We start from the raw sequence: 23,734 nt of genomic DNA, 5'->3' as shown, positions 1-23,734 counted from the left end.
AATATGATTTTTTTTTTTTTTTTTTACAGAGGGGCCAAGAAGACCTGGTACATAGTGAGGGACAGCGCCCGACTTGGCACCCTGCTCAAAACCAAGGCCCCGGCCCTGTTCTCAAACCCCGCTCATACTACGGAACTATTGACCAGTGTTCCCCTACTTATTCATCCGGCTGATTTGCTATCTAGTGAAGTTCCATATGAGGTAAGAAGATTTTTTTCCAAGATTTTTGATTTGATGAAACATGCCTTGTTGCTAAATTGTAGAATCTCGGTTATTTCAACCTCCATTAAATCAACTCTCTATTATTTCAACTCCAAAATCAGTTCAAAATAGGGTATTTATAACCCAGTTTGTTCTTTTGTATCTAAATTTTGCCCCTTTTTTCATTGTTTTATACGGAATTTCAATTATTTCAACTTACTACCCTCGGTCCCAATTAGTTGAAATGATCGAGGTTCTACTGTAGTAAATTGATTTCATACTAGTTTTCGCAACTTTTTCCAGGTAATCGAGCAAAGTGAGGGAGAATTTGTGCTGTTCTCCCCTGGTTTGGTGAAATGCTACGTAGCTCATGGTGCCTGTATTAGCGAACAAACACTGCTACCTTTACCTCAATGGGTGAGTAAATGAAATGATTTTCTATTTTCCTTATCTTATAGGAGGGAAAGTAATATATTCGACAGAATTTTTGATGTTCAGTTTTTTCAATTAGCTCATGGTGCCTGTATTAGCGAACAAACACTGCTACCTTTACCTCAATGGGTGAGTAAATGAAATGATTTTCTATTTTCCTTATCCTATAGGAAGGAAAGTAATGTATTCGACAGAATTTTTGATGTTCAGTTTTTTCAATAGAGAGGTTCGACAGAGGGAACTGTAACTGCTAAGGTCTTATCGTCCGTCCTGTCTGTTTCAAAATCAACTGGATACGCGGTTTTGCTCCCACTCGGACCATACCTACCTCATTGGTGGGAGATATTACATACAGGACTTTAGTACAGCAAGCACTCGCTATGAAGCAGCACTATCGCCTAGCTCAGGTTAGTATTATGTTAAGGCGGTCTCTTCCTGATCCCTTATGTGCCGCGTCCACTTTAATTTAGGACTATTGCAATGCCCCGTTAGTATAGATATACAGCCATAACAGTAGGTATAAGATATTCAAATGTATAATAGTGAAGGATTCGACTCCGCCGGGAATCGAACCCGGACCTCCGGCATGCAAGCCTAGTGTGATACCCACTCGGCCACGGAGGTCGCTTTGTTTCTATTTATTCTGCCTTGTTTGCGCTAGGTCCTGGTTTCGATTCCCGCAAGGGGCGAACTTTATCCTTAACAGATAAGGTTCGTTCTCGGAACGGCTGGTTTTCTCCTATCCTGTCTTTCGCTTTTCGCTTTCGGGACGATAACACCTTAGCAGTTCCAGTTTCCTCTATTAAACCTCTTCAAAAAGTTTTTTTTTTTTTTTTTTTTTTTTTTGCTTCCCAGGCTCCAATTCTAAGCCGCTATTTTCATCGAACTCGGCACCCCGCCAACCAGCTCTCCCATGGCTACCTCTTCACTACTCTCACTAATTCTATCCTGTTCACCCTGCCTCTCAAACTGGCCAGTAGACTGTTCGCGTGTTATACCAAGTTCATGGAGATGCAAGCTACCGACTAGCTCCTACACCACAACTGGAATCGTGTGTTGAGGTTTTGAAACAGGTGCTGGATCAGCGGCAGGAGTGGAAGAACAAGGCGCTGGATCTGTTGGACAAAGAGTGAGTAACATACGAAACAGGTGTCAAACTCCAAGCACAGAGTTCGCCACCTGTTTGGTGGCAAACCAAAAAAATCTTCGAATTTTTATTCAACAAAATACGTTTTCAAATTTATTTATAAGCAATTTATGGGAGGTACGTACAGGAGATGATAGATTCATTGGAAACATTTGTTTTGCAACAGTCCGCAACAGTTGCGCAACTTTTAAGATAAAATCTAATACACTGCCTCGGTGGTGTAGTGGTCAAGGCGCTCAACAGCCATAACAGTAGGTATAAGATATTCAAATGTATAATAGTGAAGGATTCGACTCCGCCGGGAATCGAACCCGGACCTCCGGCATGTAAGCCTAGTGTGATACCCACTCGGCCACGGAGGTCGCTTTGTTTCTATTTATCCTGCCTTGTAAGCACTAGGTCCTGGTTTCGATTCCCGCAAGTGGCGAACTTTATCCTAAACAGATAAGGTTCGTTCTCGGAACGGTTGGCTTTCTCTTATCCTGTCTTTCGCTTTTCGCTTTCGGGTCGATAACACCTTGGCAGTTTCAGTTTCCTCTATCAAACCTCTTCAAAAACACCTACTTATTGATTGATTTAATTTATTTCTATTTGTTTCTTGTTTCAGTGAGCCCAAAGTTCCATTGCCTATCCTGTCTTCCTTCTCTCTTCGATTTCGGGACGATAAGACCATAGCAGTTACAGTTCCCTCTGTCAAACCTCTGAAAAAAAAAATCGTCTTCAAAAAGACCCATTTATTGATTGATTTAATTTATTTCTATTTGTTTCAGTGAGCCCAAAGTTCCATTAGAAGACTGGGTAGCTGTAGTGGAGGAAGGCAAGACAATAGACGATTATGTTGAAATCAAGACCAAACTAAACGAACAGATAACTAAAGTTTAATGAGTGGATGCTGGATGCCCTTCGCACTCAACCTTTGGTATTTCTTTAGCAAGGGAAATTTCAGGCTGCCTTCCTCCATGTTTTAAGTCCCCCAGCCAGACTTCCATAAATAAATAATAGTAATGAAAGACAGATGTATTTTACCTGGTTTCTTGCGTATATCCTGCACTATAGTCACTGCTTCGGCGAACTGAGAGTACATCTTGAATCTTCGAGTTAAACTCTTTACTTGTTTCTCAATCTCTACAGTCGACATTGATATACTGGAATGGAAGAAAAAAAAAATATGAATTTAATTCAACTGGTAATAAAAGGTTGCTTAGGTAGGTCTGTCATCTCAAAATTCGGAAACAAAATAGAGATCTCTACTAGCTTTTATTTATAGGTTTGAATCGAACCCGCGGCCCAGCGCTTACAAGGCAGACGCACTACCAACTAAGCTAACTAGGCTGGCTATTATAATTAAAATTTATTCTACTGAGATTGGTTAAAAATGCTAAAATCTGATTGACCAGTGTCACTCACCCCCGATGCAAATCCAGATATCCAATTGGTAGAAATCTCAGCATGATAGACATTGATATCTGAATGTTTTGTGCCGCCATATTGAACTACTTGCCAAAAGTGATCCAACAGAGAACTGGATTCCTGATCCTGAATAGAATAGAATAGAACAGATTCGAATAAAAGAAAATTTAGTAGAGAATGGAGCAGTTGCAAATGGGTAAAAATTATAAAAAAATAGTCGATTCCTATGTCAAGAGTTGGGAAGAATCCAAATCTGAGGTCAAAACTCCGAAGAAATAACTGTAAAAGGTCGAAAATTCAATTTTTATTTTCCGTTCCAATGAAAGAGTCCAAATATGTGTGAGGTCAGACTGCCACCGAACGTTTACAATACTGTTGTGACATGAGTCTCAGCTTATCTGATCTATTTGACCACTTTGATTCACCGAACGTTTACAATACTGTTGTGACATGAGTCTCAGCTTATCTGATCTATTTGACCACTTTGATTTGAATGAGAGTGTGTATTCTACTGGTAGGGACAACGAGGAACGAGGTGTGCTTGACGAATGAAGAACTTTGATTAGGTCTATATGACGTGATAGGGCAGATGCTGAGTTTAAATCCTGTGGAAATAACAAAAATAAATAATGATAACGTGGTAAAGAAGCCCATAGGCATTAATTCCATCCTTTGTCAACCTTTATTTCTCTTTACTTGTTAGGTACCTATATTTGAAAATACATAATATCATTGTGAAAATACATAATATCCCTCCAGTGTTTACCTTTCACTCAGAAGTCTACTATTGAACATTTCAACAAAACTTTGTTCAGGCACTTATAATGATATTATGTATTTTCAAATATACCTAACAAGTAAAGAGAAACAAAGGTTGACAAAGGATGGAATTAATGCCCATGGGCTTCTTTACCACGTTCACGTTATCATTATTTATTTTTGTTATTTCCACAGGATTTAAACTCAGCATCTGCCCTATCACGTCATACAACATAATTCAGATAGATGATTTTTTCACCAAAAACGATTAAAAAAGGGAGATAGAGAGAGAGAGAGATAAATAGAGATAGAGAGAGAGAGAGAGAAAGATTTCCCAGTTACAGGTAGACTGCCGAAATTTTGCAGCACATTCACCCCCATATTTTTTTTTTTTTTTTTTTTTTTTTTTTTTTTTTACTTAAACCAACCTCTGTGGATAAAGTGGTTAGTGTGCAGGACTTGAGATTTGAAGTTCGGTGTTGGTTTCAAGTCAAACATAATGTGCTTTTTACATTGGTAATGTTGTCACTGGTTGCTAATTGATTAAAGTAGTTTTCAACCTCATGAGGCTGAGTGCACCCTGAACTTTTCTGTATTAAAAAGAAGACCCCCTGGTTAACTGAACCTGGCTTTTTTTTTTTTTTTTTTTTTTTTTTTTACTTAAACCAACCTCTGTGGATAAAGTGGTTAATGTGCAGGACTTGAGATTTGAAGTTTGGTGTTGGTTTGTCATGTCAAACATAATGCGCTTTTTACATTGGTAATGTTGTCACTGGTTGCTACTTGATTAACGTAGTTTTCAACCTCATGAGGCTGAGTGCACTTTTCTGTATTAAAAAAAAGAAGACCCCCTGGGTATCTGAACCTGAACCTCCAACATGCAAGTAATGTGTGGTACCCACTCAGCCACCAAGATTACCAGCTTTTAATAAATTACAATTTGAATTACCTAACTCGAGTAAGTGGTATAACTTAAAATTAACATTTTTGTCAATTGAGTTTGTAAGAAATAAAAATAAATAAAGTATCTTTATGAGAGAAAAAAAAAATATCCTATTTTTCCAGACCCAATTGTGTCGCCAGTGCAGGACCACGGACATCCCCCGCTCTCAACTTCGCCACTGTTCATCCTGTGATCTCTACTTCCATGCTGCCTGCTGCAACCCCGCACCCTCCGCCACTACTAAAATCCCTCTAGGAAAGGAACGTGGGGTTTTTAAAATCCCTCTGACTCCTCTGGTGAAACCAGAGACCGGGACTGATTTGAATAAACCTTCTTTGAAGAAAAGTAATGTTTCGGGCGCCGGGACTGATTTGAACAAATCTTCTTTGAAGAAAAGTAGTGTTTCAAGTTCTGAGACAGAGGCAAATAAATTGAAACAATCTGCTATGAATCAGGAAATTTTGGCCTCCGAGACTGATTCAAATAATCCTTCTCTGAAGAAAAGTAGTGTTTCGGACTTTTTTTAAAACCCCTCTGACTCCTCTGGTGAAACCAGAGACCGGGACTGATTTGAATAAACCTTCTTTGAAGAAAAGTAATGTTTCGGGCTCCAGGACTGATTCGAGCAAATCTTCCTTGAAGAAAAGTAGTGTTTCAAGTTCTGAGATGGAGGCAAATAAATTTGTGAAACAATCTGCTATGAATCAGGAAATTTCGGCCTCCGAGACTGATTCAAATAATCCTTCTCCGAAGAAAAGTAGCGTTTCGGACTTCGACACTGAGGCAAATAAATCTGTGAAACAATCTGCTGTGAAACAGGAAAGTTCGAGCTTCGAGACTGATTCCAATAAACTTTCTTTGAAGAAAAGTAGTGTTTCGGTCTCCGAGACTGATTTCAACAAATCTGCCAGGGTGGGGAAGTGAAAATAAAACACAAAAAAATCAAATGTTGATGCTCACATCAGTTACATCAGAATAAAAAACAGGCCTCGGACTTCGACACTGAGGCAAATAAATCTGTGAAACAATCTGCTGTGACACAGGAAAGTTCGAGCTTCGAGACTGATTCCAATAAACTTTCTTTGAAGACGGACTTCGACACTGAGGCAAATAAATCTGTGAAACAATCTGCTGTGACACAGGAAAGTTCGAGCTTCGAGACTGATTCCAATAAACTGTCTTTGAAGAAAAGTAGTGTTTCGGACTCCGGGACTGATTTCAACAAATCCTCTAAACAAAGTAGTGTTTCGAACTCCGGGACTGAGCCAAATAAATCTGGGAAGCAATCTGCCGTTTCTACCTTCGGCACTAGTTCCAATGGAACTCTAAAGAACCAACTCACTGGTACAAATTCATCCTCAGTTGAAAAACAGGGTGTTTTACCCTCCGGGACTGACGAAAATAAACCTCTGAAGCAAAGTGTTTTGGGCGTCGACACTGATTCAAATGGAGACTCAGTAAAACCAGAGACCGGCACTGATTCAAAAGGATCCTCAGTAAAGCCAGATATTTCGGGGTCCAGCTCTAGTTCAACCTCTACAGTTTCGGGAGCCACCACTGATGGGAATGACTTAGTGAAGCAAGTGGCTGGGAATGGATCAAGTGGAGCCCCAGTGGTTAAGAAACCCTCCGGCCCTGGTTTACATAGGGCGGCGTTGAAGAGAAGTAACTCGGCAGGTTCTCAGAAGAAATCCAGGTGAGTTTTTTTTTTTTTTTTCTCTCCGTCTGCCTGTTTGTTTGTGTCTTTATTTTCGTTTTGTTTATTATTATTATTAGTCTGGCCTGGGTACTTTGAACAGGGAGCAAACCAGCCTAAAATTTCCCTTTGCTAAAGAAATAACAAAGGTTGAGTGCGAAGGGTATCCGCTCGTAAAATTTTCGTAGACAAAATCAAATGTCAGCCAAAAGCAATCGTTATTTCAGTGATCATTTCCCGATTTAATTTTCAATGAATGATTGCCAGCCTGGTTAGATTGGTTGGTAGCGCGTCTGCCTTGTAAGAGCTAGGTCGCAAGTTCGATTGCCGCCCGGAGTGGATTATATCCTGAACGGATAAGGTTCGTTCTCGGAACGGCTGGCTTTCTCCTATCCTGTCTTCCATCTTTCATTTCGGGACTATAAAACCTTAGCAGTTACAGTTCCTTCTATCAAACCTCTTGGGGGGAAAAAAAAATAATAATCATGGACTATTTTCCAATTCAATATTTAATAAAACAATTTGATTTTGATTTCAGTTCATCAGAATCGTCGCCCCAGTGGCAATGTCCTGTCGTCCGAAGAGAGAAGGAAGACAGGATAGGAGAAAGCCAGCCGTTCCGAGAACGAACCTTATCTGTTTAGGATAAACTTTCGCCCGGACGGGAATCGAACCCGTAACCTAGCGCTTATAAGGTAGATATGCGTTACCGTCTAACTCTAATCTAACTAGGCTGGCTTTTTGCCTCTTTGTTGTTCTGTTTTGATAAAAAATAGTAGGCAGGTAGGCAGATGTTTTTATTTATTTACAAGCACACTAAACAAAGAGCTGAATCCTCCTCGTCTAAAACTTCAGCTGAATAGCTAAAGTTTGTGTCTGGAAAAGTATCTTACAAGTGTAATAGCCAATGGAAAAGCAGAATTTTGAATTTGGACGAATCATATCGAAATATGGAATTGTAAATACTTTTCCATACTTTGGTGATTTAGGGCACATGTAGTACCTATAGATTTGGCAACTCTGTACTTGGAGACAGTTTTTTTTAATCAGACAACGTAATAGAATATAGAAAATGAAAACAATACATCAAATGAAATAGCTCATCCCTCTTCTGTTGTCTTTTTCCATCTCTTTTCTCTCTCTACCTCTCCCCATCCATTCTTCTCTCTTTTCCTCCCTCCCTTCCATTCATCTAGATCCTGTCTCCCCTCCCTATCCATTTTCCTCTGCCACTCTTTCATCCATTTCTCTCTATGCAGTGGTCTCTCCCTCTCTCTTCACTGGTTGTCCTTCTCTTCCTTCATTCTTTCTCTATCCTCCTTCTTCCCCTATCTCCTTCCTACCTTCCTTTCTCTCTTTATCTCTCTCTCCACTGCAAAGTGAGGGGTTCCTCTGCAGTCTCTCTTTCTCTCTCCCTCTCCAGTGGTAGATATTTCCCTTTCTCCCTCCAAGCTCTCTCTTCCTCCAATATACCCCTCCCTCTGCAGTTGTCTTTCTCTCCATTTAATTCCAATTCCAACATGTGTGTGCTCAATTGACCAAAAACTAACAAGCTACACATATAGTACATACATACATACATTACTATTACTACATAGCTAGGGTAGGTACATACATATGTACATAGGTAGGTAATTTATTTACTTTTCCACGGGAAGAAATAAAAAATCATCCCATAAATAAAATGAACCAGTCAACCGTTGCTGCAATGGTTCTGTCCTTCCTATAGGAGAGGAGGGGAGAGGGGGTAGGATAGGAGAGGTAGTTTGGAAGGAGGGGAAAGGGAGGGAGTAGTTGGGAGGGAGGAGAGTTAGAGAAGAGGGGAGGGAGAAAGGAAGAGAGAAAGAAAGGGAGGGAGGGGGAGCTAATATTTCAGCAGCTTTAACAACATTTCCTCCTCCCTGTCAACCAAAACGTTACGGACCCCTTCTGGACTTTTGACCAATGAGGGGGGTTCCTATCCTACACTTGTAGTACCTGCACCGAATTTTGGACACGAAATTTGTCGATCGCTTGTAAATTTGACTATAGTAGTTCCTCATAAAAGTAAAAATTGCTCTCTTGTCGTTAAAGACAGAAGAAGAACTCCACCAAATTTCAAGCTAAGTAATCGAAAATAGGAAAGTGCCCCATAAAATGATTTTAACCAAATCCGCAATAAACAAAGAAATCTCAAGTTTAGCCAATGAAAAATCATACAAAAAAAGGGAAAAAATACAAACACTTTTTATAAAACTCACGAAAAGAAAAAAACTAGCACAATTCACCAGTTGAATATTTGAGTTGTTTTTGGCAAATCCATGATTTTCAGGACACACGGTATTTGTGTGTGGTATTTCGGGATCCTAACTAAATATTTACTTTAAATCTCGATTGTTTTATAAGTAAGCAGAGTCCGAAAATGATTTCGCTTCAATCCCTTATCCCTATCGCACTATACCTCGTGAATTTCATCCCAAGATTTCTTCTCAGACGACTCCAATACCAAACTCTACTACTAACCAATCTCAGTGGTGCAGTTGTTAACGCGTTGGACTTTGGATCTGGAGGTTGGTGGTTCGAGTCCAAGTCAAGTCATAAAATTTATCTAGGTGTAATAATCGGGGAACGCGATATTTGTGACAAGCATTTAAATATGCTTAGCATAATTAAAAATTCTTCCTTCCTCGACTACTAACCGTTTGCGATTAACTAAATACCCACTTGTGGTTCAGTATATTAGTTGGGTACTAAATAGCTAAATACCTATACTTGTGGTTCAGTAAATTGTAGACCTCACTTGTCGAACGGATTTTATTCTACTCAATAAGCCAGCGTAGTTAGCTTGGTTGGTAGTGCGTCTGCCTTGTAAGCGCTGGGCCGCGGGTTGGATTCCCGTCCGGGGCGGATTTTATCCTGATGGGATAATGTTCGTTCTCGGAACGGCTGGCTTTCTCCTATCCTGTCTTCCTTCTCTCTTCGATTTTCGGAACAATAAGACCATAGCAGTTACAGTTCCCTCTGTCAAACCTCATAAAAAAAGTGCTTATTTATACTGCTCGCATACGATTGAAAAGCCCCTTTACTCCAGCAGTAGGCTACTACTATTATTGTGGTCAAATTCTCAAACTCAATTTTTTTGATTAGATTTTTTTTTTTTTTTTTTTTTTTTTTTTTTTTTTAATAAGGTGTTTCCCCCCCGCCGTTTTTATTTCGTAGCAATGAAACAACTGCTACATTAGACGCATGTGGCCTGTGTCGTAGTATGCCCATCCCGTAGCATGCCTCTCATCAGATGGGCGAGAAGAGACACAATACTTCCCATATTGAGGATAAAATTATATTGAGGATAAAATTCCATACCTCGGCTAGGATTGAACCCACGCCCTCCTGTTTACCAGGCGAGCGTCTTGACCACCACACCACCGAGGCAGGTCATCAGACGCATGTGGCCTGTGTCGTAGCATGCCCATCCCGCAGTATGCCTCTCATCAGATGGGCGAGAAGAGACACAATACTTCCCATATTGAGGATAAAATTCCATACCTCGGCTGGGATTGAACCCACGCCCTCCTGTTTACCAGGCGAGCGTCTCGACCACTACACCACCAAGGCAGGTTTTTACCTCTTGCGCACAACAATTTCTTTTTCTTTAATTATTTACAAACTTGTTTTGTTTTTCTTCTCCATACAGTGTACACCAGGCATAGATCCCGACTGTCCTATTCAGGGTGACCTGAAAATAGTTCAAACCAGTACTGTCACTATGGACAGTGTTTATAGTTCTCTCGGATTCACCCAGGAACAATATCAAGCTCCTAGTCTGCATTATATACACAAGTAAGTGAAGCAACGTCTAGCATGGTTACTATCTGGACCGGTGACTGTCGCAATAAAACGCGTAGTGTTACCAGGAAATTGTTTTCATTGGGAACTGAAAGTAGAATGAGATTTAGTTTTATTTATACTATAAGTTTACATTTATTGCTTAAAAACGACCCTGATTCCATTGATGTCCTGATGCGTTTCCTAAAGAGGAACAACTTCCTGAAAGAACTCTAGGTCACCTTATTTATTTGCCGCAAATGGCCTATGTAGCTTGTGTAAAAAAAAAAAATAAAAAAAAATACAAATTGTGAAATTTTTTAAATTTTAAATTGTGTAAAAATAAAATAAAAAATAAAATATGGAGTCTTGGACCCCCTTTGGTTTGTGTTTACTAAACAAACAAATGGCCGCTCATTTGCTTATCAAAAACTCAGGACTGTTTCAGGGGAAGAAACCTCAGATAACTCAGATTTGCCTCTTATGAACTTGAAAATTTGCTAAAATGGTCAGAAATCGGTGTAAAAAAATTTACAGAAATCGGTACTGTTTAAATATTAGGAAAGGCACAGAAGCTATTAGAAAGGCGGGATTTTGTGGTTCATTTGGTCGAGAGATTTTATCTACACTGTTTTGATCTGGCAGTTTCACCACACCCCCTCCTATGTACACTTTGAAAGGCTTTGGTACTAGCTCAGAAGCCATGACATTGAAAAGTTGCTACCAAAAGGAGCTGTCATAAATGAGTAACCAGTGTTATCATAGGGTTAGGTTTAACTTTTTTTTTTTTTTTTTTAAACCAAAAATGGTTTGTTAATTTCAGAATGATGTTGACGAGAACAACGGTGAGGAAGAGGAGTATGAAGTCGAGAAGATCATTCATCATCGTAAATTCAGCAACGGGTCTGTTGAATATTTGATTCGTTGGAAGGGATATGGCGCCGATGACGACACTTGGGAAAAGGAGGCAAATCTGGCAAGCAGTGCACAACTTATCAAGGAGTATAAAGAAATGATCAGGGTAAGTTTCTGTTAGATTAAGGGACATACTACAGGATGGGCATGCTACGACACAGAATATGCGATGTAGCTAACGTAGCATCAGTTGTTTCATTGCTGCGAAACAAAATCGGCGGTGAAACACTGTGCGTTTCCACTCACTCGGCATTTGCCGATCGGCACCATAAGGCCAGCCACTCACTATCAGGTAGACCTGATCAGGTCTACCTGATAGTGAATGGCTGGCCTTATGGTGCCGATCGGCAAATGCCGAGTGAGTGGAAACGCACAGTGTTTCACCGCCGATTTTGTTTCGCAGCAATGAAACAACTGATGCTACGTTAGCTACATCGCATATTCTGTGTCGTAGCATGCCCATCCTGTAGTATGTCCCTCATCCGATGAGTAACTCGTATCTATACTGTCATCAGGAAGCTAACCAGAGGACCCAGAGGTCCCTCAAGTTACATAAAATTACATTGTGACCAATAATAATATTGTGAGTGTAGCCTGTAGCAAGTTATAGCCTATAGTTGTAGCAAGGTACAAGTGACTGGAAATAGAATTGTAAGTGCACTCAAGCGTGGATTTTGACTGAGCACCCAATCTAAATCGTAGATATATGTAGATACCTAAATAGGTACTAGGTACTTTTTCCCACGGTGGACACTCAGGATACTGGGAGAAAAAAATCAAAATAAACATGAGTAACGCTTGGCTGATTGACACTTTTTTGCCTCTCACTCTGGAGGTCCCGAGTTCGAAGTTTTTCGGCTCAGTCCTTAGTTTCGTAAGGACAAGTGAGAGTGAGTAGCTACATATTTTAATCGCGTAGCAACCACTGGTGACATTACCAGTGTAAAAAGATTGATGATGAATGAGAATTCATAGTAAAGGAAGCACTTTACCATAAATAATTAATGATTTCATTCATTTTTTCATTCAATATTTAAAATGATTAAGGGATGGCCTAAAATTGGACACTAATGATCCCCAACGGGAGGCAACGAATTCACTCCCATTGACCTTTTCCTACTCTAGTTCACTCCGGCTCGTGGAAGAGTTCCCCAATATTAACGCCCTCGATTATTTCAACCCCAAAATAGGATATTTATGAACCATTTTGTTCTTTTGTATCTAAATTTTGCCCCTTTTTTCATTGTTTTATACGGAATTTCAATTATTTCAACTTACTACCCTCGGTCCCAATTAGTTGAAAAGATCGAGGTTCTATTGTAGTAAATTGATTTCATACTAGTTTTCGTAACTTTTTCCAGGTAATCGAGCAAAGTGAGGGAGAGTTTGTGCTATTCTCTCCCGGCCTGGTGAAATGCTACGTAGCTCATGGTGCCTGTATTAGCGAACAAACACTGCTACCTTTACCTCAATGGGTGAGTAAATGAAATGATTTTCTATTTTCCTTATCTTATAGGAGGGAAAGTAAAGTATTCGACAGAATTTTTGATGTTCAGTTTTTTCAATAGAGGTTTGACAGAGGGAACTGTAACTGCTAAGGTCTTATCGTCCCGAAATCGAAGAGAGAAGGAAGACAGGATAGGAGAAAGCCAGCCGTTCCGAGAACGAACCTTATCTGTTTGGGATAAAGTTCACCCCGGGCGGGAATCGAACCCGTAACCTAGCGCTTATAAGGTAGATATGCGTTACCCTCTAACTCTTATCTAACTAGGCTGGCTTTTTGCCTCTTTGTTGTTCTGTTTTGATGAAAAATAGTAGGCAGGTAGGCAGATGTTTTTATTTATTTACAAGCACACTAAACAAAGAGCTGAATCCTCCTCGTCTAAAACTTCAGCTGAATAGCTAAAGTTTGTGTCTGGAAAAGTATCTTACAAGTGTAATAGCCAATGGAAAAGCAGAATTTTGAATTTGGACGAATCATATCGAAATATGGAATTGTAAATACTTTTCCATACTTTGGTGATTTAGGGCACCGGTAGTGTTGAGAGATTGGACATGTCCACATTGTCCATGGATATTTGTTTTCAGGTATCATTTGATCTATTTTTTTTTTTTTGCTTCCCAGGCTCCAATTCTAAGCCGCTACTTTCATCGAACCCGGCACCCCGCCAACCAGCTCTCCCATGGCTACCTCCTCACTACTCTCACTAATTCTACCTTGTTCACCCTGCCTCTCAAACTGGCCAGTAGATTGTTCGCGTGTTATACGAAATTCATGGAGGTTCAGGTTAAGAAGAGGAAGGACTTGATAGCAAGTGGAGCTACTGTAGAGGTACGTACAGGAGATGATAGATTCATTGGAAACATTTGTTTTGCAACAGTCCGCAACAGTTGCGCAACTTTTAAGATAAAATCTAGTACACTGCCTCGGTGGTGTAGTGGTCAAGGCGCTCGCCTGGTAAACAGGAGGGCGTGGGACCGTGGGTTCATAGGCTGACGAAAAACACCGACCCCGTCTGTACACGGGAAAAGGTGAGGATTAGGAAGAAGATTTTTTCAAATATTTTCCTGACAATCTGATATGGGCTTCTTTGGTGATTGTAATTTTGGTAGTTGGCTTTATTTGGTCTGCACCATCCGTCGGCCAATAAAAGCTTACGAACCTTACAATAGAAATTTAACACATTTTCTGTTGTGCTGTTACAGAAGGCAGATTCCACCAGCCTGTAAAGGGACTTTTCAGTCCTATGCGAGCAGTATAAATAAGCACTATTACTAGTACACACTAAAAGACAAAAATGTTTCAGAAATAAGTCTGGGGTCCTTTAAACAGGGAATATACCGGCTTGAACTTTCCCTTCCTAAAGAAATAGGAAAGGTTGAGTGCGAAGGGCATTCACTCGTAAATTATTTGTTGCCATAACCAAATGTCAGCCCAAAGCAATCACTCCAGGGCTGATTGAAAGGCTGACGAAAAACGCCGACCCTGTCTAAACACGGGAAAGGGCGAGGATTAAGAAGAAGATTTTTTCAAATATTTTCCTGACGATTTGATATGGGCTTCTTTGGTGATTGTGATTTTGGTAGTTTGCTTTATTTGGTCTGCACCATCCGTCGGCCAATAAAAGCTACGAACCTTACAATAGAAATTTGACAAATTTTCTGTTGTGTTGTTACAGAAGGCAGATTCCACCAGCCAAATTTTCCAAGATGCCCGCTGTTCTGTATGTCATCAGAAATTCTATCTAACTGCTCTAGAGAGAGACTCCACTCTCTACTGTATTCAACATGTACCCCGGTGTACTCATGAAGAAAAAGAAGAGAAGACTGGAATTAAAATATAGTGAGTACTTCTCCACTTTGGTCAAAAATGCCCGAAGGAATTTTGAATATTTATACAAAGTGCATAAAGAACAGAGGAGAGAGACTCCACTCTCTACTGTATTCAACATGTACCCCGGTGTACTCATGAAGAAAAAGAAGAGAAGACTGGAATTAAAATATAGTAAGTATTTCTCTCCTTTGGTCAAAAATGCCCGAAGGAATTTTGAATATTTAGACAAAGTGCATAAAGAACAGACCAGCCTTGTCATCTTTGAGGGTAGCGCGTTTACCTTGTAAGCCTTGTCATCTTTGAGGGTACGCTAGGTCGCGGATTTTATCCTAAACAGATAAGTGTTTACCTTGTAAGCCTTGTCATCTTTGAGGGTACGCTAGGTCGCGGATTTTATCCTAAACAGATAAGTTTCGTTCTCGGAACGGCTGACTTTCTCCTATCCTGTCTTCCTTCTCTCTTCGCTTTCGGGACGATAAGACTTTAGCAGTTACAGTTCCCTCTATCAACAAACCTATTAAATAAAAGCTAGTAGAGATCTCTATTTTGTTTCCGAATTTTGAGATGACAGACCTACCTAAGCAACCTTTTATTACCAGTTGAATTAAATTCATATTTTTTTTTCTTCCATTCCAGTATATCAATGTCGACTGTAGAGATGGAGAAACAAGTAAAGAGTTTAACTCGAAGATTCAAGATGTACTCTCAGTTTGCCCAAGCAGTGACTATGTTGCAGGATATACGCAAGAAACCAGGTAATACATATTTACCTTTTATTATTAGGTATTTTTTCTACTACATAGGTATTTAATATTTATGAATAAAAAATTCATTAAAATATCTCCCCTGTGATAGAGACCCTAGGATGCATGCAGCGTTTCTCCTCCCTGGATATACAGACCAATCTTACAGTTTAGAGCAAGTAAATGCAACCACAAAAAAAAAAAAAAAAAAAAAAAAAAAAAAAAAAATCAAAATCGGTCCAGCCATTTTCTCGTGAAAAGAGGACTAAATCAGGTCTATTAGCGTAACAGACAGACATACAGAAATTTTTCTAACGTGATTTTTGAGATCCTCGGTACATAAGGATAACTCCAAATTTCCACAATTCTAAGCAGAGAGCTAAGCATTCTACAGAGAAATCTACATTATTTTAGATTATTATTTCATGTTTTCTTTTTTTTAAATATACTTAAAAATTCCATTTTCTCTCGTTTTGCAGATGCATCAGATCTCAAAGACCTTCTAAACACAGCTAGAGAACACAAGTTCTTGGACAATATCTACTATGAACATTTAGTAAGCAGTGAGAAATGCCTACACGAGTTTGAAACTAAATTCCTAAATGCTGAGTAAGTAATAAAATTTCCCTCATCAAACGTTCCTGACAGCAACTTTAGGATGCCTTGTAAGCAAAAGTTGTGCTCATAAATACTCAAATTTGTACTCATTTTTTTTTTTTTTTACTTTTTTAAAAGATGAGTGTTTCACCGCCGTTTTTATTTCGTTGCAATGGAACAGCTGCTACATTAGACGCATGTGGTCTGTGTCGTAGCATGCCCATCCCGTAGTATGCTTCTCATCAGATGGGCGAGAAGGAAATGTTTGAAAATGATGGGTGATGTTTTCAAGTGCAAATATTTCAACGGGTTACTTTCTGGTGTTTTCGTGTTGACCCAGCACCTAAATGGGAGGTATTGTGTCTCTTGTCGGCCATCTGATGAGGGACATACTACGGGATGGGCATGCTACGACACAGACCACAGGAGTCTAATGTAGCAGTTGTTTCATTTGCCAGGAAATAAAAACGGCTGGCAGTGAAACACTCAGCTTTTTTTTTACCATCGAATTTTAATTATATTCTAGTGTGAATCAACTCACTATTCCTCAACTCTTAGACCTACGTCTTATAGTGGAAGCTATAAACTTCCTATACTACCTGGGAAATTTCGTCTATATTCTATTCTATTCACATTTTATGCAAATTCTATTCACATTCTATGCAAATTATATTAACATTCTATGAGAATTCTATTCATATTCTATTCACATTCTATTCATATTCTATGCAAATTCTATTCACATTTTATGAAAATTTTATTCATATTCTATGCAAATTCTATTCACATTCTATTCATATTCTATTCGCATTCTATTCACATTCTATGAAAATTCTATTTATATTCTATTCTATTTCAGTGTGAATCAACTCACTATTCCTCAACTCCTGGACCTGCGTCTTATAGTGGAAGCCACAGACTTCCTGCTACCTGGGGAATCTCGTCGGTATGGAATTTTATCCTCATATAATTTGAGAATTTGACCACAATAATAGTAGCAGCCTACTGCTGGAGTAAAGGGACAAAACGAACAGATAACTAAAGCGAGAGAGTTTGAAACTGTGGCTAAATCCATAGTCATCTATGATATGATGGTAGGTCAAATAGATTCGCCGAATTCCCCTAGGAGAATTCTTGTAATCGATTTAAAAAATACTGGTAAATCGTGAACTTTGACGTCACGGCATACGCTCCCGTAGGTGATGACGTCACATCATAAACGAACAGATAACTAAAGCGAGAGAGTTTGAAACTGTGGCTAAATCCATAGTCATCTATGATATGATGGTAGGTCAAATAGATTCGTCGCATTTCTCTAGGGATTCTTGTCTGAATACCGTTGCGCCAAATGGAGATATGTACGTATATATCAGCATTATTTTTTCTATTGGCTAAAAATTCCGTTCTTTGCAGCAACAACTTTTTTTTTCTTTAATGATATGTAGGTCTGTAACCAAAACGAAAATTGAAAAAATTAAGTTTGATCAATTGTGAGGCTCAATTCCGTTATTTGCAGCAACAACTTAAAAAAAAAAAAAAAAAATGATATGTAGGTCTGTAACCAAAAATTGAAAAAAATAAGTTTGAATTGTGAGGCTCATACCATCAAAGCAATCTTGGCGCAACGTTTTACATCCGAGGTTTTTGATGGGGATTTCACTATTTTTTTATTTTCACGGTGTGTTTATGTACTGGGCTGAGATAGGCCATTCTCGGCCTTTCTTGGCGTGTGGAAAATGATGTGGTAACTTAACACAGAGCCTTCATGAGCTTGTAAACTTGTAAAGTTGGCGGGAGATTCGAAATTTTGATTTTTTTTTTCCGCAACGCGTACAATCTGAATTCATTTTTTACTTTTTATCTCTAGTTTGCACGTTTATAGATAGATAGATAGATAGATAGATAGAAACAATATCCTATCTCACCTCGTCCGAGCTCATCTCAGCCCTGTACATAAACACAGCCTCAAGGGATGAGTTTTTCCCTCAAGAGGATTGATAGAGTTGTTCTCTGCTGTTGTTTAGTAGTAGCCTACTGCTGGAGTAAAGGGACTTTTTAGTCCTATGCGAGCAGTATAAATAAGCACTATTATTATTATTATTATTATTATTTATCCACTTGAGATATCCATGTGCGGTTCAGGACGAGCCGATTAAACATGGCTAGAGACCGTCACCCTGCTGTATGGCTGATTATTTTGTCAACACCTTGTGACAATATATAAAGCCGCTACAACAACAACAACAACAACAACAACAACAACAACAACAACAACAACAACAATATTCATCTTCCAATTTTTCCACGGATGGCCTTGTAGCGTGTAAATACATACAAAAGTATCCAATTATCCACCTTCTTCTTCCAATATTTCATTTTTTTTTTAATATATAAATCAAACGAGATTTTAAAGTTTGAACACATGTGTCTATACTTGACCTATGAAATATACAAGACCTTGTTTAGACTGCGGGAGTAAACGAACTTTTCAATCTCATTCTGGCAGTATAAACAGTGTATGTTCTATTCTATTTTGTTTCGTTCTAATCTATTTTCAGGTGGTACGGAAGGGATTGAAGACATGGTCGGACCAAATGAAACTTACGAAGAGTCTAAAAAGTGTGTTTTGATTTTTGTAAAACAAAAATTCCATTTTCTCTCGTTTTGCAGATGCATCAGATCTCAAAGACCTTCTAAACACGGCTAGAGAACACAAGTTCTTGGACAACATCTACTATGAACATCTAGTAAGCAGTGAGAAATGCCTGCACGAGTTTGAATCCAAATTCCTAAATGCTGAGTAAGTAATCGATTTTCCTTCTGGCTTTCCTGACAGACCTTACCTTGCCTTGTAAGCAAAAGTTGTATTCGTAAATACTAAAATGTGTACTCATTTTTTGATTGCAAAGTTTCAACGGATTACTTTCTGGTGTTCTTGTGTTGACCCAGCACCTCAATGGGAAGTATTGTGTCTCTTCTCGCCCATGATAATGGACATACTACGGGATAGGCATGCTACGACACAAAACTTACGAGTCTGTTTTAACAGTGTTGTTTCATTGCTTCGAAATAAAAATGGCCGGCATTGAAATACTCAGCTTTTTAACAATTTTTTAAACATCCAATTTCCATTTTTAAGTATTGCAGTGTGAATCAACTAACAATACCTCAGCTCCTAGGCCTCCGTCTCATAGTAGAAGCCACAGACTTCCTGCTACCTGGAGAATACCGTCCATATTCTATTCTATTCAAATTCTATTCGCATTCTATTCACATTCTATGCAAATTCTATTTATATTCTATTCTATTTCAGTGTGAATCAACTCACTATTCCTCAACTCCTGGACCTACGTCTAATAGTGGAAGCCACAGACTTCCTACTACCTGGAGAATCTCGTCTATACACCCTACTCCGATCCGATGATGAACCTAGGGCCCTGCTCAAACTGTATAACGCAGGTATACTCAGTGTATCCCAGCTCAGGAGGCGAGTGGAGGTGTTGCCCCCGGCAAACCCGGTCAATAGGGACACCATGGAGGCGCTTGCTAATGTGAGTAGATTTCTTGTTGATTATTATTATCATTATCACTATTCTTCTTCTTCCTCTTCGTCTTTTCCCGTGTTCTGAAAGAATAACACTAGGTTCACACTGCACAGTAAAAAAACTGCGACTTTTTTTACTGTTGTACAGTAAAAAACTGTTCCGTTCCGTTGAGTTTACACTAGGCAGTAAAAAAACGTCCCGTTCAGTTGATTACCACTTGAAACAGAAAAAAAAAGTTTCAGAGACGGACAACGTTCAGAGCGTTCAAGTGTGAACACGCTCATTCAATTACAAGCGCCACTGAATCATCAACGGTTTTTTACTGTTGAACGGCAGAATAGATTCTAGTGACAAGAGGACAAGGTCTCAGGATATTAATGCGGTGCTGAGTGAAATATTGTCACGGGATAAGCGAGATATATTGAGACAGGAATACCAGGTAATATGCTTCTTACTTTTGGTGTCAATATGAAGTAAAAACTTGACTTTTTCTTTGAAAGAGAAAAAAATAAATAAATGAAATAAAGAAATTAAAGGAAGAAATATATGTACTACATCAAAAATAAAGGAAAAGACAGAAAATACAAATTACTGTTCGACGGTTTTTTACTGTTGGACAGTAAACGTTGGTTAATGTGAACACATCAATTTAAATGCATGCGCCACTTCAAAAATAAAATCTGTCCCAGTAAAAAAACGGGATAGTAAAAAAAAGTCGCAGTAAAAAACTGTGCAGTGTGAACCTAGTGTAAGATTTGGGGAATAAGAGCTCGTTCACACTGCGTACTATCAGATTTTTTTCTGGTCCGTTTTTTTTTCTGACACGCAATACATTTTAAATGAGAGCGTTCACACTACAGTCGTTTTCCGGAAACGGTAAAAAAAAACGTCCCGGTAGATTTCAAGATCAGATTTTGTCTCTGGAAACTGAGTCTAAGTTTGTTGTTGTGGAGTGACCTCTATTGTTACCTTTATCAATCTTCTTCTTCTTCGCCTTTTCCCGTGTTTAGACGGGGTCAGCGCTTTTCATCAGCCTCTCAATCAGCCCTAGCTCTGGTGATTGCTTTGGGCTGACATTTGGTTTTGTCTACAAGAATTTTACGAGTGAACGCACTTCGCACTCAAACTTTGCTATTTCTTTAGCAAGGGAAATTCCAGGCTTATATTCTTCCTGTAGTCCCCCAGCCAGACTAAGCTGGTCTTCTCCCTGTTTAAAAGTCCCCCCAGCCAGACTAAGCTGGTCTTCTCCCTGTTTTAAAGTCCCCCAGCCGGACAAATAATTTGAGATTTGATTATGTACACTGTTTTCAGGCTATCAAAGTGGGTCTTATTCTAGAGCAAATCATACAATCAGTACAGCGTATACACACATGTAATGAGGAGAGGATAGAAGAATTAATAGACCAGAGCTACCGACTAGCTCCTACACCTCAACTGGAATCGTGTGTTGAGGTTTTAAAACAGGTGCTGGATCAGCGGCAGGAGTGGAAGAACAAGGCGCTGGACCTGTTGGACAAAGAGTGAGTAACATGTGAAACAGGTATCAAACTCCAAGCACAGAGTTCGCCACCTGTTTGGTGGCAAACCAAAAAAATCTTCGAATTTTTATTCAACAAAATAATATGTTTTCGAATTTATTTATAAGCAATTTATGAACAGCCATAACAGTAGGTATAAGATATTCAAATGTATAATAGTGAAGGATTCGACTCCGCCGGGAATCGAACCCGGACCTCCGGCATGCAAGCCTAGTGTGATACCCACTCGGCCACGGAGGTCGCTTTGTTTCTATTTATTCTGCCTTGTTTGCGCTAGGTCCTGGTTTCGATTCCCGCAAGGGGCGAACTTTATCCTTAACAGATAAGGTTCGTTCTCGGAACGGCTGGTTTTCTCCTATCCTGTCTTTCGCTTTTCGCTTTCGGGACGATAACACCTTAGCAGTTCCAGTTTCCTCTATTAAACCTCTTCAAAAACCAGCCTAGTTAGCTTAGTTGGTAGTGCGTCTGCCTTGTAAGCGCTAGGCCACGGGTTCGATTCCCGCCCGGGGCGGATTTTATCCTGATGGGATAATGTTCGTTCTCGGAACGGCTGGCTTTCTCCTATCCTGTCTTCCTTCTCTCTTCGATTTCGGGACGATAAGACCATAGCAGTTAAAGTTCCCTCTGTCAAACCTCTTAAAAAAAAAAAAAAAAAAGAAATCCCTCTTCAAAAGACCCATTTCATTTATGATGATTTAATTTAGGTTTCTTTTTGTTGGTTTTCGACATCTGTTTCGACCGTCGCTCCGCGCTTTCGAGTGAGCAAAGTTCCATTAGAAGACTGGGTAGCTGTAGTGGAGGAAGGCAAGACAATAGACGATTATGTTGAAATCAAGACCAAACTAAACGAACAGATAACTAAAGCGAGAGAGTTTGAAACTGTGGCTAAATCCATAGTCATCTATGATATGATGGTAGGTCAAATAGATTCGCCGAATTCCCCTAGGAATTCTTGTCTGAATACCGTTGCGCCAAATGGAGATATGTACGTATATATCAGCATTATTTTTTCTATTGGCTAAAAATTCCGTTCTTTGCAGCAACAACTTTTTTTTTCTTTAATGATATGTAGGTCTGTAACCAAAACGAAAATTGAAAAAATTAAGTTTGATCAATTGTGAGGCTCAAGGCTCATACCATTTTTTTTTTTAACATATACATCTCGTTATTTCATATAATATAGATAGGTACATGACAAATTTTGGAACACATTATTCGAGAAATAAGGAGACGTTACCCCCTGTCTAAACATCAATACATAATGTATTGAGGTTGTGTCGACTAAGGGGGAATCATCAGCCTAAATAGTTGTAAAATAAGCAATCTTGGCGCAACGTTTTACATCCGAGGTTTTTGAGGGGGATTTCACTATTTTTAATTTTCAAGGGATGAGTTTTTCCCTCAAGAGGTTTGATAGAGTTGTTCTCTGCTGTTGTGGTTTACAGAAGGAGCAGCCCCTCACTCACGATGTGGAAGAAATCGCAAACCTTCTGCAAGACGCCGACACTCATATCCAGGTAAGAATAGAATAGAATATACCTTGTTTATCCTGCCAGAATGAGACTGAAAAGTCCCTTTACTCCCGCAGTCTAAACAAGGTCTTATATATTTCATAGGTAAAGTTTACAGATAAGTTTAAAAAACCTTGCTTAACTTTAAAAAAAAAAAAAGTTTGTAGAACATCTTCTGTTGTTTGTTTGTAGTTTGTAGAACAACTGTAGAACATCTTCTTGAAATGAGTGTACCAAGTATTAGAAGAAGAAAAAAAATGTCAGAAGAATTTGATAAACACAAACTTTAGCTATCCTATTGAAGTTTTTGGACGAAGTGCACAACAGGGCTGACTGGAAGAGGCTGGCCAAAAACGCCGACCCCACTTGAGTGGGAAAAAGTGTACAAGAAGAAGATTGAAATTTTTGGATCGACACGAGAACTTCAGAAAGTAACGCGTTGACATATTCGCAATCGAAATACGAGTACAAATTTTTGTCAATGGTGGGAATCGAACCCGGGACTTTCTGCTTGCTTTCTGCTTGCAAAGCAAGCGCGTTACCACCGGGCGAACCGTGTCCCCACGATATGATAATAATAATAGTGCTTATTTATACTGCTCGCATAGGACTGAAAAGTCCCTTTACTCCAGCTGTAGGCTACTACTATTATTGTGGTCAAATTCTCAAATTATATTGAGGATAAAATTCCATACCTCGGCTGGGATTGAACCCACGCCCTCCTGTTTACCAGACACGGAAAGAAAGTAAGTACAGGGACCTTTTTTCAAACCTACGTTATTTTTTATTGATTTATCATTTGTGAATTTTGTCCTCAGGTTAAGTTGGAGACTTATGAGCTGCTTAGTAAGGAACATAAGGATGCAGGGATTTGGCTGAGACTGGCCGATCTGTGCTTCCTGTGGCCCAAGTCTGAATTTGAAATCATCTCGGTAAGTCATACAATATGTTCGTTTGCTTTTTAATTCCTGTTTATCCTAAAAATGCTTAAACTAGTGCGAAATAAGCTCAAATGTATGGCAAAATAACCCTCTTTTAGGCTTTTTATGGCATTTTTCACGGATGAATCTTATATTATAAAAACAAGATCCATTCACTCATTTACATTTCACACACTGATCGCTCTATCTCGAGAACCACGACACCTAGAAAGCTGAAA

At 39.2% G+C, this 23,734-nt stretch overlaps 1 protein-coding gene across 1 annotated transcript in view; it reads left to right on the top strand.

Annotated features, from left to right (window-relative positions):
• LOC103508211 overlaps window positions 1-21,978 on the top strand; it is a 23,664-nt gene extending 1,686 nt beyond the window's left edge. Inside the window, exons 3-11 of the mRNA XM_017443649.2 lie at window positions 32-201; window positions 12,669-12,782; window positions 13,433-13,639; window positions 14,487-14,650; window positions 15,278-15,396; window positions 15,864-15,993; window positions 19,295-19,532; window positions 20,838-21,046; window positions 21,824-21,978. Coding sequence (XP_017299138.2) covers window positions 32-201; window positions 12,669-12,782; window positions 13,433-13,639; window positions 14,487-14,650; window positions 15,278-15,396; window positions 15,864-15,993; window positions 19,295-19,532; window positions 20,838-21,046; window positions 21,824-21,893 — 1,421 coding nt within the window. The 3' untranslated portion in view covers window positions 21,894-21,978. The remainder of the gene's footprint in view (window positions 1-31; window positions 202-12,668; window positions 12,783-13,432; window positions 13,640-14,486; window positions 14,651-15,277; window positions 15,397-15,863; window positions 15,994-19,294; window positions 19,533-20,837; window positions 21,047-21,823) is intronic.
• The last annotated feature ends 1,756 nt before the right edge of the window (window positions 21,979-23,734 follow it).

Source organism: Diaphorina citri, unplaced genomic scaffold (genome assembly GCF_000475195.1).
Source record: "Diaphorina citri unplaced genomic scaffold, Diaci psyllid genome assembly version 1.1 scaffold378, whole genome shotgun sequence".
NCBI classification, from domain to species: Eukaryota; Metazoa; Arthropoda; class Insecta; order Hemiptera; family Psyllidae; genus Diaphorina; species Diaphorina citri.
Note: the sequence above shows the minus strand (reverse complement) of the source record. Positions and strands in the feature narration are given on the sequence as shown.